Genomic DNA, 18,983 nt, shown 5'->3' on the forward strand with positions numbered 1-18,983 from the left:
AGCCACCTTGGATGGCTATGTTGACCATCAGGGTGCAGACAGTCTACATGGACCGTGGCCAGAGTGTGTGCCTGGTCTGCCCTGTCCCATCTTTCTACCAAAGGCCTCCCAGCATCAGGCCATGGTGAGGAAGAGGTGTGGATCTCACTCTGGTGGCAAAGGAAGAGCCACAAGCCAGCAGTGCCCTGCCAGAGTCTCCATGGGTTCCAGGCAGACTGAGCTGGACTCACCTTTGAGACCACACAGTGCCCAGGGTAGCACACCATGCCATTGGAGACTGTGACAGGGAGGCTTGCTTATGTGGTACAGCTACCTTCTGTCAGAGACTCTTTGTGGTGAATGATGGCTTAAAAACACCGCACCTCACAGATGTCAATGGAAAGCAGGGTACCAATCGTCAGCATCCATCACCCAGGCAAGAGAATGTGCAGCTGACAGCTCAGTCATCCTCTTACCATGGAAACCATCCCAGAAACTCCAGAAAGCAGAAGGCCAAGAAGCCCAGGCAGGAAGGCTGGGAACCACAACCCCTGGGCAGGCCCAGAACTTGTTTACATTGTGCTATCTACCAGGAAACAGTCTGATAAAGCAACAAAAAGGTATAAATAAGCCTGCAAGGGATGCTCCTTGTTGACAAACATGCACGGGTTCCTCCCAGCCCCACCTCTGCTGGGCTGCAGACAAGGGCCCCATCTCCAGTGGTCTTGGCATAGCAAATTTGCAGCTATCTATGGAGAATCAGGAATCAAGAGGCCTGCTTGCTTCCCAATAAATACTGGCATGCTGGCCTCAAGTCTTCTACTCCCTCTTGCAGAGTTCTTAACTCTTCAGCAGGACTCAAACCCAAGATTTGTCCCTGGAATCAAAGACATTCTTCCGGAATATTCTTCTGAGCCCTCGTGTCTCACACTGACTTGCCCTTCAAATGCTTCAACCCTCCTAGCCAGGGGTGATTCCACATTGCCCTCCAATAAGGTCCTGTGCCCTCTCACCCTGTCCTATTCTCCACTGGCTGCCTTGGAAGATGAGAAGTGACCAGGGTCAGGGCGGGGGTGGGAAAGGAAAAGTGAAGGCCCTTTCAAGGCAGTCTTGCTCTCTAACTGTATACCTATTTAAGAGAATAGAAATTTGAAGAACAAGGTCTCAGGAAGTCAGGGCAAGCAGGGCCCAATCGAGCATATGCATGGGAGTGAGTGAGGGCTGCTAGGAAGAAGCGGCCTGTGGACCTACCTGGGTGAATACAGGGGCATCGGGAGATCCCAGTCCCAGCCACAGGGAGATATAATGCAGCCATAGCTGTTTTTGTTCTCAGTGGGTTCTGTTCCCTTCCACCCACCCAAGTTACTGCTATTCTTGTCCTATGGCCACCTCCCTAGTCCTTCCCTCTTCCCCAGACTGTTCCTGGGGTTAGGTGTACTGAGCATACCTTCTACTCTGGCTATCACTCAGCTACACACAAACACTTTGACTCATAACCCAGGCATCCCAACTCTGTCCAAGCCAGGCGTGGGAGGAAAGCGATAGGTATCCACAGGCTGGGCAGCTCTCAAGCACCTTGGGCCTAATGTATCTCCTGCATGCAAATTCTTATTTGTCACATCACAAGGTCTCAAATACTCCTGGGACTGTCGACAAGAGCCATCTGCCACTCAACAATGCTGTGCTGCATTCCTGTGACCGCTCCTGTAGGTATTCAGACAATGCCTCCATCACATCCATGCTTCCTGCTTCTCACTGACCTTACATGGAGCTGTGGGAGCAACAGCATTGCCCCATCTCATCAACTCATGAACATCTGGAGAAATCTCAGGACTTCCCCTCTCTCAGGACTCCCCACAGGCCCCACCAACACAACAGGTCAGACTTTGAAAAGAGGCCTCCTGTTAACCAAGACCCTGTTCTGGTGACCTCTGACGCCCACAAGAAGGTCCACTCAATGTCAGTATTAGTCTTTATAGCATCAGCCGTCAAAGATCAGAACTGTGTTCTGCATGCTGAGTAGAAAGGACAACACTGTGCTTGACACGGGGTCCCAGAGGCAGCTCTTTAAGATAGAAAACATTTTATACAGATTACTAGGAGGCCTGAAACCCCACTTTGGTCCTTGGGCTTTAACTTGAGTCCCCACAGAATATGTCTAGACTACTCCAGTCCTCCACTTCAGATTCTAGAATATTTTCCTTTGAAACAGTTCAATGTGGTGGTCACAGTTTTGTGGTAAGCACCATATTGAATGATGAGGGCAGTCCATCACCAGCTGTCACGGATTCTACCTTGGGCGCATAAGAACATCTGTACTAAACTCTTCAGGGGTATTCAACCTCTCAGGGCCCTTCATTCTCTAGCTGTAAGATGGACAGCAGAGTATATAGCTACTAAGTATTAGGACAGCTTGCAAATCTACCTCTCTGTGACAGCTCCATGATTATATGCACACTATCTCATCTATCCTGCAGACTACTGCATACCTGCAGACTTAACCAACCTCAGAACACACACAGGCTTTTTCCTCATAGCCATTCCCTAAACAATATAGAAAACTGTTTACATGGTACTTCCACTGCATTAGCAGGTGTGGTGAACATTCTAGAGATTGTTCTAAGTATGTGGGAAATGTACACGGGCTGTATGCAAACACTTGGTTGTTTTATACGGAACGTGAACATCTTCAGGTGTTCGTATCCAGGCAAGTCTTAGAGCTAATCACACATACATGTTGATAAACAACCAGGTACATGATATTATTTAATAATTAACTTAATTAGGGTAAGCTTCTGCAGAGGGGTTCTTGGTGCTCAAACCAACTGTTAGTGGTGACGGCCATGGGAAGGTCTGTGTGGGTTTTTCCCTTGCTGTATGAGTAAACAGTCTGGAACCCTTGACCTAATTTTGCTTCCTTACAGTTGCATGAAGATACATTTGCACCCTCAACTGGACGCCAGGATGATGGAGTCCAGGACTAGGTGAAAAGCTGGGTCCTCCAAGCTAAAGTCAAGTACCTAAGCCAAATGTGTATGTAGCACATGCCTGTAATCTCAGCATTTAGAAGGCTGAGGCGGAACAATGCCTGAACTAGACAAGTCAGCTCTGAAAGACAGTCAGTTTCTACCCTCCTCCCCATGTGCCAGGCACTGCCAAGTGAGACCCCAAAGTCCCCTTACATCCTCTAAGCAAAACAACCAGAGGACTAGAGCATCCCCCAAGAGATTTTGGTCTAGATCGGCTTAGTGGGACTCTCTAGGCTAAAGGTCAAAGAGAGCTGCCGTGATGTGATGCCAGATGCTCACATGCATGTGGTTTCAGGTGCTCACAACACTGTCAAAGTCGTGAACAAAAAGCAGTGAAATGTGAGCAGATACTGGCTGCAACAACAACACAGCTGAGACTGTGGTGCTGAACGACAGCACGGACGAAGATCTGACCCAGCTCTAGGTCCACAGCCTTAACCAGGGGAAAAAAAGAAAATGGCAGAATAACGCAGTCGTACATACGACAGCGATCCATCCCCAGCGCCTCTGCTGGGGCAGCTGCGGAGGGACAATTCCACTCTCCCTCATCACACGCACGTGCCCACTGTGAGAAACAACAAACAATGGTGCTATTTGTGCAACTTCTTGAGGAGGCTTTCTTTACCTGTGTTCACAAGCCCAGTCACTGGTCACGGAGCCAGCAACCATAAAGACAAAGTACAAGTGGCTGTGGTTTGCCCAGGCAGGGCAGCAAGATGGAGCATGCCAGATGGAAAGATGTTTACAAGCCCTGGACCAAGTGCTGAGACGGGGAGGGGGCAAGCTGGCTCAAGCCCCAGGCTCCCTGCCAGGTTCCTGGCGGGCCTGGAGCAGTGTGAATTCCTGAGCAGGTTACATAAGCTACAGGCAGCCTCCCCAAGGAAGGGCCTTCTTGCACCTGACCACAGCGTACTTTGTGGCAGGGTCACAGAATCTGACCTTTCGTGAAAAGCGCTTTGTAAATACAGGTACGGGTGGGTTGTGCCATGGAGAAAGGTCAGAGGGATGGCCCAAAGCAGATACATCAATGTCAGCTTCGCTGTCTCCAGTAACAGCGCCATCTGCTGGTCATGAGTCAAAAGCTGATAGAGAATTCTGTTTCCCAAGAAGAGTTTCCCAATTTCAGAACCACCCTTGCTAATCTTTGCCAAGCTGTCTTGATGCAGGAAAGAACAGGCAACTGTAACTGCACACAGGTAAACACGCACTGAAACGAAGGAGGGTTCTGACTGACAAGAGGACAAGGTGTCTCCAGATGAAATAAGATGAAGGACCATCGGGGAAGCCTCATTTCACCAATACAACAACCCAAGGACAAGCCGCTCACATAGAGGGCCAGTGAGATGCTGGGAGGTAAATCTAGACACACATTTTGTGCCCCTTGCAGGCCTTTCCACGTCGTGGTGGCTGCCACATCTCTTAGGAGCCACGAAACCACCCGCACACCTGCACTTCACACATTTGCCCACCTGCAGCCTGTGGGTTTGTACACTCCTCCCACAGCAGGGCACATCAGGCAGGAATGGGCAGAAATAAAGGCCAGCGCCCAAGGGAGAACCACGGGGCTGTCTCATGCCCTGAATGTCTGTGTGGTTCATTTAGAGATGGGCAAGGCTGCAAGGGAGGAATGTGGGTGAGTCCTGAACTGCCAGACCTCAGGACACAGGATTGATGATGGTAAAGGCATGGCTCACTCCCCCGGGAATATTGCCAGCAGAACGTGCTGCAGCATCCCTTCCTTCCTGAACTCCTCAGGTGGGACCAGCAGCAGGGGGGTTTGAGCTATGGAGCAGGCTGCACAGACTCCAATCTGAGAGGTGACTGGGACACCCGATCTTGTACCGTCTGGGCTGAGCACAGCCCACCAGGTATGCCGTAGTCACTCACATCTGACAGGGAAAGGGTCTTTTCCACTCTGACTGGACTTCAGCTCATCTCTGTACACACACCAGCCTGAGTTAGTTATCTGTCTGCCCACTCAGCTAATCCAGCACTTGGAGTCTAAGCTCTGGGAGTAGGCCCTGAGCATCTCGCTACAAATCTTCTATACCACCCAGTTGGGGCCAAAGGTTCCAGGAATTTGTTTAGCAGTGAAAGCTTGCTGTAAACCCCAGAAAAGGTGTCACCAAGAGCACTGGAGCACTGGAGACTACTGTCACTCATATCGCACACTGGAGCACTGGAGTCTACTGTCAATCATACCACACACTGGAGCACTGGAGCCCACTGTCAATCATACCACACACTGGAGCACTGGAGCCTACTGTCAATCATACCGCACACTGGAACACTGGAGCCCACTGTCAATCATACCACACACTGGAGCACTGGAGACTACTGTCAATCACACCGCACACTGGAGCACTGGAGTCTACTGTCAATCATACCACACACTGGAGCACTGGAGTCTACTGTCAATCATACCACACACTGGAGCACTGGAGCCTACTGTCACTCATACCACACATTGGAGCACTGGAGCCCACTCTCAATCATACCACACACTGGAGCACTGGAGCCCACTGTCAATCATACCACACACTGGAGCACTGGAGCCCACTGTCAATCATACCGCACACTGGAGCACTGGAGCCCACTGTCAATCATACCACACACTGGAGCACTGGAGCCCACTGTCAATCATACCACACACTGGAGCACTGGAGCCCACTGTCAATCATACCACACACTGGAGCACTGGAGCCCACTGTCAATCATACCACACACTGGAGCACTGGAGTCTACTGTCAATCATACCACACACTGGAGCACTGGAGCCTACTGTCAATCATACCACACACTGGAGCACTGGAGCCCACTGTCAATCACACCACACACTGGAGCACTGGAGCCCACTGTCAATCATACCACACACTGGAGCACTGGAGCCTACTGTCAATCATACCACACACTGGAGCACTGGAGCCCACTGTCAATCACACCACACACTGGAGCACTGGAGCCCACTGTCAATCATACTATACACTAAGGTATATGCTCACTTGTGAGTGAAGTGATGTCCTTTCATATTTACAAATCAAAAGCCCCAGGACCTCAGAATGACATTTTTATGAAGGGCATTTAACTGAAACTGTCAGGATTGGTTTGGATGAACTGCAACTGGTGTCAATTGTAAGAAGAGGTTAGGACTCAGGGAAGGACAGTCATGTGGAAATGACACTGATAAGACCACCTACCTATGACACACATCAGGAAAGACCAACCCTGCTAACACCCTAACCTTGGACTTCCACCCTCCAAAACCAAGAGAAAAGAAATCCTTGCGTAAGTCGCAAGGTGGGTGAGTGTCCCTTCATCATGGCAGTTTTGGCAGAACACCACGGGCTAAAAGTGCTTTTAGATTTCTGACAGTGAGTTGACCTCTTAGCAGTCACTGCTATGAACTGTACAAGGAAAAATTGCACTCTGTGATGGAAAAATACTCTCGCCAGCTGCCATGTCTCCCTCTCCCTATCTGATAACATTGCAGAAACTGCTGAGCGCGCGCGCGCGCACGCGCGCGCGCACACACACACACACACACACACACACACACACACACACACACACAGAATTATAAACACAGGAAGCGTAGATCAAGTCATAACGCAATCTTAAAATATTCCATGGGAGGAATGAAAAGGGGTGCAGGAAGGAAATCGTCTTATCAAAAGCAAGTATCTCTTGTGGAAAGCTCTAGAACCTGTGTGCCAGCACTTTAATGGAAATGAGTCATCCACGAGGTGCTGTCCTGTAGCATGAAGTTCACTTCCAGACATCCCCCCGCCCCATTCTCCAGCATGGCTGGCTTCTTCTCCACCAGGGCACACCTAGGACACCGTCCCGCTGTCACGCCATGCCCTACACCCATGGATTAGCCATCCCCACTTCTTACAGAGAGTTACCTGCAGCTTGCCTGGAGCAGCACTAATAAGGGCAAGGAGAGAACCAGCCTGGGGCAGGAGGGAGAAAGCGGGACTACTAGTTCAAAGGCTAGAGCTAGTCTGGAGAAGGCTCTGCTCCAAAGGGCCGTATCAGGCCCACAAGGCAAGCACGTAGACACGGCTCCATAGCTATCATGGGTGGAGTGGATGCCACCACTGAATGGTCTGTGCATAAATCACCCTTCTCTAAGCCTGGATTAGACAGAAAGAAGACCAGGAGGTCCAGGGCCTAGTCAGAGACGAGCAGAGGATCCTAGCAAGAAAGCACAGAGAAGCTCCCAAGAGGCTGGACGCCTGGCAGGCAGCAGCCAGGGCAAGCCGGGAGATGCCAACCTGTGCTGTGGGCTAACTTTGTATCCCCTAAACCTCATGGGGCAGTATGAGAATGTGGGAGCTCTGAGACAGGATGTGGTCAGGAGGCCAAGGCCCTGTGAATGCCACTAACTCCCTCTGAGACTCCAGACCCTTTCCTGTAGCGAGTACATAAACAAGAAACCAGATCCCCACTAGATATAGAACCTGCCGGCCCTGGACATTGGACCTCCACCCTGCAGAACCATGAGAAAGAAGGTTCTGTTGCCTGTAAGCTCCTGTGTAAGAACCCGTGAGCACTGTGTAAGCATCTGTGAGAATCCATGTAAACACCCACCCATGTAAGCACCCCAGCGCCACAGTATTCTATGGCAGTCGTCTGAACAAGTGAGGCTAGCCAGGGAACCAGCAAGAAGAAAGAGGTGGGGCCTATGCTCACAACACTGCCAATCAGAACAGACCTTCCGGTCTGGATACAAACTCAGCACAAGCCTCATACTTAAACTCAACTGCAATATACTTCAAAAAGCCCTCCCTACCTGCCATGCCCTGGTCTCTCAGTCCCAGCAGCTCTCTCACCACGGCTCTCCCAAGGGTCGGCAGAGGCTGGCTCCTGGCCTCCATGCCTGGCAGTGCTTTATGGTCAGGGGAACATCCAGGGTAGGCCCCCTGGCTCCTGAGGGCACCCAAACACCCACTGCACCCACCTTCTGCTTCTATTAACACCTCATATTAGGTTGCTTCTAGTTCTGAGGCCAGCCAGCACTGCTCTCCAAGGTACCTTGTGCTCACCGGGGCTGCTGCTGTGCCTGCCTTAATCTCTCCATTTCAGTGACTTGTATGCAGAACCTCACAAGTCCTATGCGTTATAGAGGGGGGCCACACAGTGTGGAAATGTCCTACATGGTATCGTGGCACTGATCCCCACCCTGACTCAATGCCTCCCTTGCCACAGGCCTGACCACCATCCCACCCCAAATAATACCTAAGAGGATCTCCAACTGCCATCAACTGGACTTGCCAGTTCAAGTTGGAAATTAAACTTTTATGAAGGTTTAATACCACCAATTCAAACTTCCTGCAAAGGACCAGAACAAAGCCCCTGAGGTGAATGGCCTGAAATAGTCTGCTTATAAACATAACTCAACAGCATGTCATGAACATGTGGTAAGAACTGCCTCCAGGTGGCCCCTAGATGTCCATCCACATCATTATTTACCTAGCCAGTTGGTAAATGGCAGCAGTCCTCAGGAGCACTTTCTTGAGCTGGAGCAGCAGCCAGCTCCACAGGGACACACAGGGCCAGGAACAGGCCAAGTCCAGGCATGCCCACCAGTAAACATCTCCCTCACCCATACCGAGCTCCATTCCTTCTCTGTGCCACCCAGTTTTTCTCTGAATCACCTCAGTGACCAAGTGTTACCCCCCACCCACAGACCCTCTAAAGCACCCCACATCTCTTGCCCAGAGCCACTTTCCACTGGCCACAGTGCATACAATGTTTACTGGGGCCTGTGTTCTGGCTGTGTTGCCCACTAGGGGGCACACAGCGTAGGGCACGGTGCTTAAGCAGGCAGGGCTCCTCTAGAGGGAGGAGGGGACGGCCAATTAAGGTCGAGTGACCACCGCTCTGATAGTGACAAAGGCTTGAAATGCATCAGGATGACATGATGTTGTCTGTCTCCCATCCTGTCTCCCCCATGCCCACCTGTCAGGCACTGTCCTGGATGATTGTTCCTTTCATGTTCACAAAACTTAAGCATGGTCCTCACTAGGCAGAGGCCAGAGCCCCCCAAAGAAAGGGGTCAGGTATATCGCTTTCAAGCATGATGAGCTTCCTCCCAAAGGCAGACGTGTAAAGGATGGCACTACCGGGAAGCATGGGGACAAGTTGCCATGACCTTCTGGAGCCATCCTCTTCCAGCCTAGCACCTCAATGACTGTCACAAGTATGTCATTGGCTCCCTTGGCCTATGCAGCATCTCCAGATTCTCTTCTACAATGCAGCCTATGTTGCCCGGAGGTACCTCCAGGACAAAAAAAAAAAAAAAAAATCACTCGGTACTTCTGTCCTTTCTGTGTCCAGTGCTAAGACTGGAAACCAACCAACCAACTAACCAACCAAAACAAAAACAAAAACAAAAAAAAACAAAAGAACAACAACAAAAAAAAACAAAAACCAAATGCAAGGGGAAAAAAGATAACTGAGTAAAAATTTGATGACAAGAAGAGAGGGCAAAAGGGAGATAAAGAAGAGAAGAGAAAAAAGAGGGAGGGGAGGAGGGAGGGTGGGAGAGAAGACAAAGGAGGTGGCAAGAAGGAGGAAGGCAGCTGGAGGGGCAAGGAAGCACCTCCCAGGACCCAGCTTCTGCACCATCACTCTCTGGTCGCAGAGGAAGCTCCCAGCTCACCAACACAAAGCTGAGGGAGGTTTAGCATTGCTTTTCCAGGGAGGGAGGAGCTGCACCCCCAGCCTCCAGTCATCCACCACACCTCAGTTTTTCCACTATTCCTTAAGAGTGTCAGCATATCTGTCCTTGTAAACAGGGAGGTGCCCACTCCAGGTGAGCTGTTCATAATAAAATGCAACACAAACTCCTAAATCACCCACCATCCATCTCAACAAAGTAGGTCTGCCAAGACCAAGAAAAGATCATATCTAAATGATTCTACACATGTTAGAAGCTGTACACATGCCTTGCAGGCTTTCAGACAAAACCTTTCCTGAAATTACTTGACACGTAGAGGTTCTTCTGTATTCAAGACAGACAGGAGGTGAAAAAGTAATGTTTAATCTCCTCCAAGAACAAAATTATCTGGAGAAATCACTGTTTTGATCATTAGTCACGCTGTAACAATACAAGTTATACGGTGCACTCTGGCTCTTGATGTTATACTCTGGGAGGCCTGGGATCACACAGGTCAGGGAGTGGGATGCTTAAAAGGGCTGTGGGATCACTGAGTGGGATCACTGCACAGCCCAGCAGCTCTGTTATAAAAGATGGTCAAGGACAAAGATCTGTCACTGTTACTAAAACATTTTTACTCACAAATTAAAGCCCTGAGAGTGATGGCTGTTTCTCTTCTCCCATTGGTTATTACTTTCTTTTCTTTAAGAAGGAGGTCATAAACTAGGTGATATTTTTTTTTTCCCTAAGGCAAAAATCCATTTTCCTTCAGGGTCACTATCCTGGGTAGCTGAGGACAATGGCTGCAGCACATGGGTACTCACCATGATGTCGCCCTTCAGCAGCTGGGCTGGCTCTATGGCAATGCGGATCCTGCTGGGATTTTCAGGGCCAATGTTGCTTCGGATGAAGAAAACAGATCATTACAGTCCTGCGATTTCATGACCACGGTAGTACAAGCTGAGAAAATGGCTAGAATCTGCACAAGCAGCCCAGATCCCAAGTTTGGAGGCTTTACCTTACGGAAATGAGTCAAGAGGTTCCAGAGAGCCCTGAGTTGGGGGGAGTTAGTCTAGCATCATCATAGCCCCAGACTGGAAAAGTCATGCTCAGGGAGGCCTCAGCTGGGAGGAGGGCCGAGCTGGGGACAGACCCTGCTTCTGTGACAACCTGAGGACACAACTTCCCCAGTGTCATGGCGTGGGGGTGCGGGGGGGGGGGGCAGTTTGAGCCCAGAAAGGGAATAATGGGTCTTTCTGAGTGCCACACATTTACTGCCTTCGTCATTTTGTCTTAACGTAAACCAAGTACTACCTACACACATTGCAAACCAAACTAAGGAAGCCATCCATACAGGTTCTGGGGATACATAGCTAAAACACAAAAGAGAAACAAAAACCCCAAGGGATTTGTTCTAGCACTTTTTCAGTCTATCCACTTCCAAACAGTAATGGTTCCCCTCTTCCGTCTCTCCTCTCCCCTGGAGGTCCCACTGTCCAGCCCCTTAATGGAGCCAACTAGAGATTCAGGGAGGAAGAACCTCTCACAGCAGAAACTTGGAGCCCTCCTTTGGGCTTTCGGCATTACTGGCCCGCTGGGTCCACTTCTTCTTGTGGGAGAGACAACCCACTTCACAACCCTCCCCCAAGCCACCCTCGACACCCAGCACAAGCTAGGCACTTACTAGATCCCAGACGTGTACACAGGCTGCATGGCTTGGTAGAGCTTCAGAAAAGGCCGGCATGCTGAAAGAGAGGCACATGCCAAGGACAGACAGGATCATTTAACCCGTGCACAGACGTCCCACCGACAAAGTAACATGGCTGGACCTCCAGCCAGAGGACGACCTTAACCAGAGGGTCATGGAGGCACAAAAGCATCCTGCAGATCAGTAATTTCACCTTACTCCTAATGACCGGGGTGGGGACCAGAAGCTATGGATACCGTCAACTGATGTGGGAGCACCGACTTGGATGCACCAGGAACAGGAGACAGGTCCTGCCTCCAGACACAGGTCCTGTGAGTACCTGCATGGGATGGGGGCAGGCTCTATGCTCTAAGCATCTACATGAAAGAGACAGGGTCCATGGGAATATGTCATAGAGGAAAAAGAAAGGACCCCAAGTTAGGAGATGGACTACCATGCTTCTCTCCTTTTTAGAAACCATGAGAAGCACACAGCTGAACCACAGAGCTGCTGACACAGAAAGACCCTGGCCTAACAAAGAGTGGAACTGTACCTGGGTTACAGGGCCACTTGTCATCCCTTCACAACTGCCTGTCCCTCCTGTGATGGACAGCTAGCTCCCACCTTACAAAGCTGGAGCTCTGCTCCCACACGGGAGCTGTGTACAGCCCTCAGGAAGCACAGGAACAGAATCTCCATACCACAGGAGGAAACGGCTGCTAATTTAGAGCTCTAGCCTGGGATGGGAAGACTCACCTCCTCCAGTGTCAAAGCTGGGGACACCATGCAGGATGACGAAGTGCAGGAACAAGGGTGAAGCGTTCATCTTCATCGCCCCAGACAGCAGCCCGCTGAGAAACTGCACATACCTGCGGGGGGACAGTGGCTAAGACTCCACACAGCTGACTCCCAGCTGCTGAGGCTCGGGAGCAGGCAGTGGGGAATGGGAACTGTGTCGGGAGGCCATGGGGACACCTTGTCCCACTGTGCACGGACAGTAGTTACTGCCCCATGTTTAGGGACGGAGGGTTCACTACCCACAGCCCTGGGAACGGCTGACACTGTCACTTATGTATAAGCATCTCTTTCCCGTGGACACCCACATCTAGGAGGTCTCCTCGCCTGTTCCCCAGCCCCTCACTAGCAAGGCCAGCACCTGAGACAGAATCCTATTGCACAGGTCCAGCAGCTCATTCCTCCCAGGGCTCCCACATAAGCCATGAGGAGCAGCTGCTCTCAAAGGCCCCTAAACCCTGCTCTCCCCACATGCATCTCCTGAGCCCTCTTGTCTCCACTGAGCACGGGGCCACCCAAGGCCACCTATACACTTTGAAGAAGGGATTTTGCCGTGTGAATTCCAAGCGCTGGCCTCAGGCCTCCAAGCTGACTGTTCACACTCTTCTGCACACACGGCAGCCAAGAGAGAAGGCCCTACACTAAACGTGATCAAAGGGTACTCATAAGGCACGGCATAACAGCCATGCCCAGAGTGTGAGCTGCACCCTTGTCACACTCAGATGCTCCCCTGGCCTCCACCTTCCTTCCCTCTGCCCTGCAGACCCGTAGCCTGCTGCCATGGGAGCCCAGAAGCAGCCAATACCCTAAGGCCACTGACTGCACTTCCACTACAGTCAACCAATCTTCACCAGAACCCGCAACCCCTCTTTGGTTGGAATCTGTCTGTTTTCTTGCCTTTCTTCACCAAAGCACTGCACTCACTGCAAGAGGGAAAAAAATCCAAACAAGGAAAGATCCCAAAACATGCCATCAAACTAATGGGCCATGCACCATGTAAGGAAGCAGGAAATGACTGTCACGAATACAGGGACACGGGTCCTCATAGCTCCAAGCTCCTGGATGAACACAGTCATGGGCTCCACCTTACACTAAGAAAACACTTTGAATGCACGCTGGAATGTAGACCCAGCCCCTTATCAACAGCTGAGTTTGTAGGTAAAATAAACCAAACAGAAAACAACTCATGGTCTGTCCTTTCGGAAAGCTTTAGTATAACTCACAAGGATTCCCTTCACTGTAGGGAAAATTCACAGTGACAGACGGGGGGTGTCAGAGTCCCATCGGTCCAGTAGCAGATTGCTCTTCTTGTTAGGATGAGGGCAAAACCTCACCAGTCAGAGAAGCCTGAGGTCCCCCCACAAACTCCCATGGGTATCTGGCCTCCACACTGCTCCATGAGCTTACTCTGACTGTAAAGTTTCCTGAACTGCTGTGTGCAGGTACAGAATGAAGAACCATCTTGTGACCCCATTACTTACGCCCCATACATGGCAGAGCTCACCAGTTGCCTTGGCTCTTTGGCCTTAAGCAAAGGTAATGGAGTTACACACAGGCTCAGGATGGAATACCTAAGACCCTGTTTAAGACAGTGCTTCCCTCTTCCCAGTCCTGGGTAATCCCCAACATTAGGAACTATGCATTCCTGGCTTCTCTTTCCTGTGAGGGGACTCTATGACAATCCAGACCTGGCCTGGCGTGTGTGGCCCTTCAGTGACCCCTCAGATGAGACGGATCTTGACACACAGAGACTTGGAGGTGTGAGGGCTCTGTGTTGGTTATAGTCACTTCCTGCTCTGATGCACACCCCAACCCATGCACTAGGGTGGACAGGGTGCCTGCTCACATCACACATGATGAATGCTGTGTATGTAGTTTGAAACGTGAAGATTTGGGACTCCTACTCTCTGTGGGACAAACTGTTGAGAGAGCTGACACTTCTCCCTGCCCAGAGGTCACCAGCTCCTGTCAGTATTACAGATGGGTAGCTTCCATGATGTCAGCTGGCTGGCTGAGACTGCTGTCCAGGTGTCAGACAACATGAAAAATGTTTTTGGGTTCGGTTTGTTTGTTTGTTTGTTTGTTTTTCTATGCATGGTTACATGCCTGTGATCCCAGCACTGGGGTAATAAAGGCAAGATGATCATAAGTATATGATCCTGAGCTACACAAGACCCTGCCTAAAAATAAATAAATAAACAAATAACTACATAAACCAAAAAAAGAAAAGAAAAAGAGCTGCTTTTTTCCATTGTGCAGCAACAGGTGACAGCAACAAAAATCTGCATCTGCATAAGCTTGCTCACGAGGAGGCTGAGACAGACAGCCACCCATGTGCAGGTGGTCACTCAGGAAGGGAGGGCAGACCTCCACCTCCACCCCAGGTCTCAGTCTTTCCTCACTGAGGAAATTTGTTGTTAATGAACATCACTTCCCAGATGTCCACTAGGGGGTGCTCAGCTCACAGTGGACCCAGACAATGGGAATCACCAGTAAGCCTCAGTGTCTGCAAGTTCTACATCCATAGATTCAACCAAACTCAGTTCAAACATCCTGGAGGAAAAGAGCCTGCATCTTAGTGGAGACAAGCAGGTTATTTTCCTCTAATGACTCCCTATTCAGTACAGCCAATATAGCGCGACAGCTAGGCACTCAGTGTTTACACTGTCTTCAGTGTTATATGGAACCTAGAAGGTTTACAGTTTAATGTCAGAAAGACAAATACTGTGTCTTCTCTCATATGTGAACCTAGATTTTATGCATGTGTTACACACACACACACACACACACACACACACTTTTGGGGGAAGAAAGGGGACCAGTGGGAGGAGGAGGAACAGAATAGGATAATGGGGGTATGGATATGAGCATAAGGCACAATATACATTTATCAAATGTTATAACAGAATCCATTATTTTAGACACTAATAAAAAAAAAAAACCTGAAAACACAGAGAAGGATACACATCAGCTCTACACAAATACCAGCCCATCTTACGCAAAGACCTTGGGTATCTACAGATTATAGATGGGGTCTAGATTCAGTTCCTGCCCAGGAGGTTCTGGGCAATTCCTTCTTTGTCTATGGTTGCTTAGAAGGTTGAATTTCTCAGCCACAAATCCTAAGTTTCTCCCTCGACCTAAAGAGAGCCAATTACGATCTTGACTTTGGAATAATTTCGTGGCTTTGGTCCTAACATAACCTGCAGAACAGCAGCCCCTGTCCACAGGCATTCAGACACCAGTGAGGTGCACAGCCCCATGAGAACAGTCACACACATTCTTCCGCTCTCCGATGTTTCCTGAGGTTTACTGAAACATGCATTCAGTTGCTGGAGCACTCAGTAATGACTTGGTTAGTGTCCTCTAATATAAGGCACCAGGAAAGGTGTCAAGAAAAGAGACAGAAGTAGGCAGCCCTAACCTCCAGAGCAGAGCAGGAGCTTGGAATGCAACACTGAACCTTGCTCTCACTATAAAATATAAGCCAAGAAGGACATGTGAAAGCTGTGAGTGTTTTAAAAATGAGATGTCTTCCCTGTTTCTGCTCCACACTCCAACATCGTTAGACGCTACTGATTCTCTAAGTAGACAATCCCGGCAGCCACGCTTGCCTGCTGGGTCCAGGCATCTGTGGGAGCTGCATCTTGTTTGCACCTCACCCTCGGCGCAAATCTTAGGAATTTGGCCATTCTGGAAATGGCTTAGTGGAAAAATAAATACTTCCTGGTTTCAAAACTGAAACAGGGGCTGTTTTTGTTGTTGTTTTTTGTTTTTTTGTTTTGTTTTTTCAAGACAGGGTTTCTCTGTGTAGTTTTGGAGCCTGTCCTGGATCTCGCTTTGTAGCCCAGGCTGGCCTCGAACTCACAGAGATCCACCTGGCTCTGCCTCCCGAGTGTTGGGATTAAAGGCGTGTGCCATCACCGCCCGGTGAAACAGGGGCTGTTTAAGTAGAACCATCAGGATATGGTGAAGTTTGCAAAAGCGGCTTCCCTGTGGGGCCTGTTGCTCAAAACAGAACATAGCCCTGGCTCCAACCCAAGGTCCCACAAGGTATCCCACATTCTTCCAAACCTAGAACTGTCTGAGCTGACCCAGACCACTAGAGTCACTATGTCTGCTGGCCCAGTCTGCGGTTACACTAGAGAAAGCAGATGGGAAGGATCAAAACGCACATACAAAGGCTTAAGGCTACAGCTAAATCCTGACTCCAAAATGGGAGCCATTTTGCAGCTGCTTCTGCAATTTTTGGACAAATTCTGGTGTTTAGTTTAAGAGAGAACTGCAGTGAAGCTATGTGAGTGCCTTAAAAGAGAGCATCCTGCTCCCTGACAGCTGCATGTCAATACTTCCATGGGCTACGACATGTTGCAGCTAGGACAGGCTGGTAGGAAACATCAAGAGAGATTCTCTCTGGCGTCAAGGAGCTGATACTGTAGAGTAGAAGTCAGCCTGTGATGATCTGAAACCCCCATTTGTGTCAATAAAGTTTTATTACAACATAATCACAGTTACTCGTTTCCATACTGGATACGGCTGGTTTGTGTTGGAACACTGGTGAGTGCAAAACCACACAACCGTAAACATCTACCTATCAGCTCCTCCATCAAGTTTACTGACCCCTGTTCTAGCAGACAAAAGTGAGGTCAACATGATCATGGAAATTAAAGCTCATGCTTTGAAGGAGATGATGGTCCTCAGAGCTGAAATGAGAGGTGGCCCTGAGTCTTCCTCTCTGGAGTGGCCCACAGACTTCAACAGACACAGTTTTCACTAGACATATAGGATGACTCACATCCTTGCCCTGGGAAGCATCAAACCCCTCCCTCACATTCTCAGGCAGGACCCAAAGGCAATGCAGAGAAGAGGTCAGAGGACCTCTGGCCCACAGACAGATACATATACATACCTCTTCTGGGAGGGCTCCATTAAAGCTGAGACCTTGTCATCATAAAACTTCTTCATTGCAAACCTGTCCAGGGCCTGGTCAGCACTGGGGAAGCAGAGGTGGGGGTGGGGAGAATGAATAAATATGTTAGGTCAGTGGTATCGAAGCCCCTCAAGGACAAATGGCCAGAATGCACATCCCATGTCTATCAGTGACACCGGCCCACACACCGCCCAGCCCAAGATTTTTGTGCAGGAGTGCACTCAGCTCAAAGCAGGAGCCATACCAAACTGCTCTCAGAACTTCCTTAACTAAGGGTGTGATACTTTGATGTTCCACTGGCTCACAGGAGAGGAACTGGCTGAAGGCCGCAGCCTCAGGACCCTGGGGATGCGAGGAAGAAGCTTAGCGTGTACACGTAGTGTAGTGTCTACGCTGTGAAGTCTTAGAAGAATAATACATAAGACTTGGTAAGGAGCTTCACAAAAGGACTTGGAGGCTGAGGACAGGGCAAGATTGATGGCTGAGAAGGTGTGTGGGGGCGTCAGCTTCATTGGGTATTTCTAAAGTAACTCCACAGAAAGTGAATCTACTTTGCAACAGCCTAACGGACCTTCAACCCCACCCTCAATGTTCACATTAGAATTTACAGAACCTTCTGGAAACTTCACTGTGGGGCATTCTAGGGTTATTGACCCGACTTAAGCCATGAAATAAGACTTATTTAAATCACAGGCATCCTTAAAAATCAGATAGGCAGCCAGGCATGGTGGCACATGCCTTTAATCCTAGCACTCAGGAGGCAGAGGCAGGCAGACATCTATGAGTTCAAGCCCAGCCTGGTCCACATAGTAAGTTCCAGGTCAGCCAGGGCTGCAAAGTTAAGACCTTGTCTCAAAAAAACAAAACATCAGGTAGGCATATGAGTTTTCCATGGAAAATGTGTATGTACCCTCCAGAAAAATGACACATTAAGGAATACTGAACGTGACATTCTCAAAACACATGCAGAGATAAGGAGGACGAAGGAAAATACTCTAAGTCAAGTTCAGTGTGAGTGAATGCTTAACTCACTGCGTGTATTTGTTTCAACACAACACAGAGCTTGGCCAGTGAGGCTGTCACAGATGGAAGGGTCCATCTGAGCCCAGAGCACGTCAAATAGCAAATGGATGTATCTTTCAAGCTGAAAGACATAGTTTCATATCCCGTCTTTTGACTTTTAAGCATTCTCTTTTCTGGAATCCATTCATTCGATTAAACTTCGAGAAAACACCCTAGCTAGTGTTGGTGTTTAGAAGTCCCAGAATGCTTAGTTTTAACTTCCTTCATCTTCTAAACTCTTCAGGGTGCTGGGAGCAAGAATGCTCTCCGTGTGTGACTTGCAGTCTCTGTTGTGTGTTACTTGTGGCTTGTAAAAAACTTAAATCAGGTGTGTCCCCAGGGGCGTCTAACATATAACCTAAGGGGTGAGGGGGATCAGGCGCATGTGTAAGAACAGCAGCTCAGGGAACAACCTGGGTTCTAAAGAAAAGGGAAAGCAACCTGGGTAGGAAAACACAGTAAATGTGTAATAACCACAACCCAGGATGGCAGAGACTCACCGCCGCTAGAGCTGTTATCAGGGCAGATGCTCAGGAGGTAGGATTAACTTAGAAGAGCAAGAGATAAAAAGCACAGTGATGGCCACCCGCTTAACTGGAAAACACTCAATACCGTGACCCCTGCTGACCGGCAGCATCGGTGGCTGCTTGGACCCCAGTGTGATGCTATGCAAAGCACTCTACAGGTAGAGACATGCAGAACGGCCACAGCACAAGGAGATTCAACTAGAGTTCCTGTGGTTCAGATAAGGACAGGATGCCAAGGCCCAGAGAGACCCATGCATGCTTCCTGACATTTGCATGTGATGTACCAATGACACAGGGAGAGAGAGCAGAG

General features: G+C 49.5%; 1 protein-coding gene across 4 annotated transcripts in view; it reads right to left on the minus strand.

Moving 5' to 3' along the window:
* Positions 1 to 18,983, minus strand: part of Tns3 (tensin 3) — a 244,712-nt gene that overhangs the window by 97,728 nt on the left and 128,001 nt on the right. For all 4 annotated transcript variants that reach the window (XM_076545949.1, XM_076545948.1, XM_076545950.1 and 1 more), the window contains 4 exons: positions 17,064 to 17,147; positions 12,116 to 12,228; positions 11,357 to 11,417; positions 10,497 to 10,572 (listed from right to left, as the gene is read on the minus strand). In XM_076545949.1, the coding sequence (XP_076402064.1) occupies positions 10,497 to 10,572; positions 11,357 to 11,417; positions 12,116 to 12,228; positions 17,064 to 17,147 (334 nt within the window). The remainder of the gene's footprint in view (positions 1 to 10,496; positions 10,573 to 11,356; positions 11,418 to 12,115; positions 12,229 to 17,063; positions 17,148 to 18,983) is intronic.

Source organism: Peromyscus maniculatus, chromosome 10 (genome assembly GCF_049852395.1).
Source record: "Peromyscus maniculatus bairdii isolate BWxNUB_F1_BW_parent chromosome 10, HU_Pman_BW_mat_3.1, whole genome shotgun sequence".
Classification (NCBI taxonomy): domain Eukaryota; kingdom Metazoa; phylum Chordata; class Mammalia; order Rodentia; family Cricetidae; genus Peromyscus; species Peromyscus maniculatus.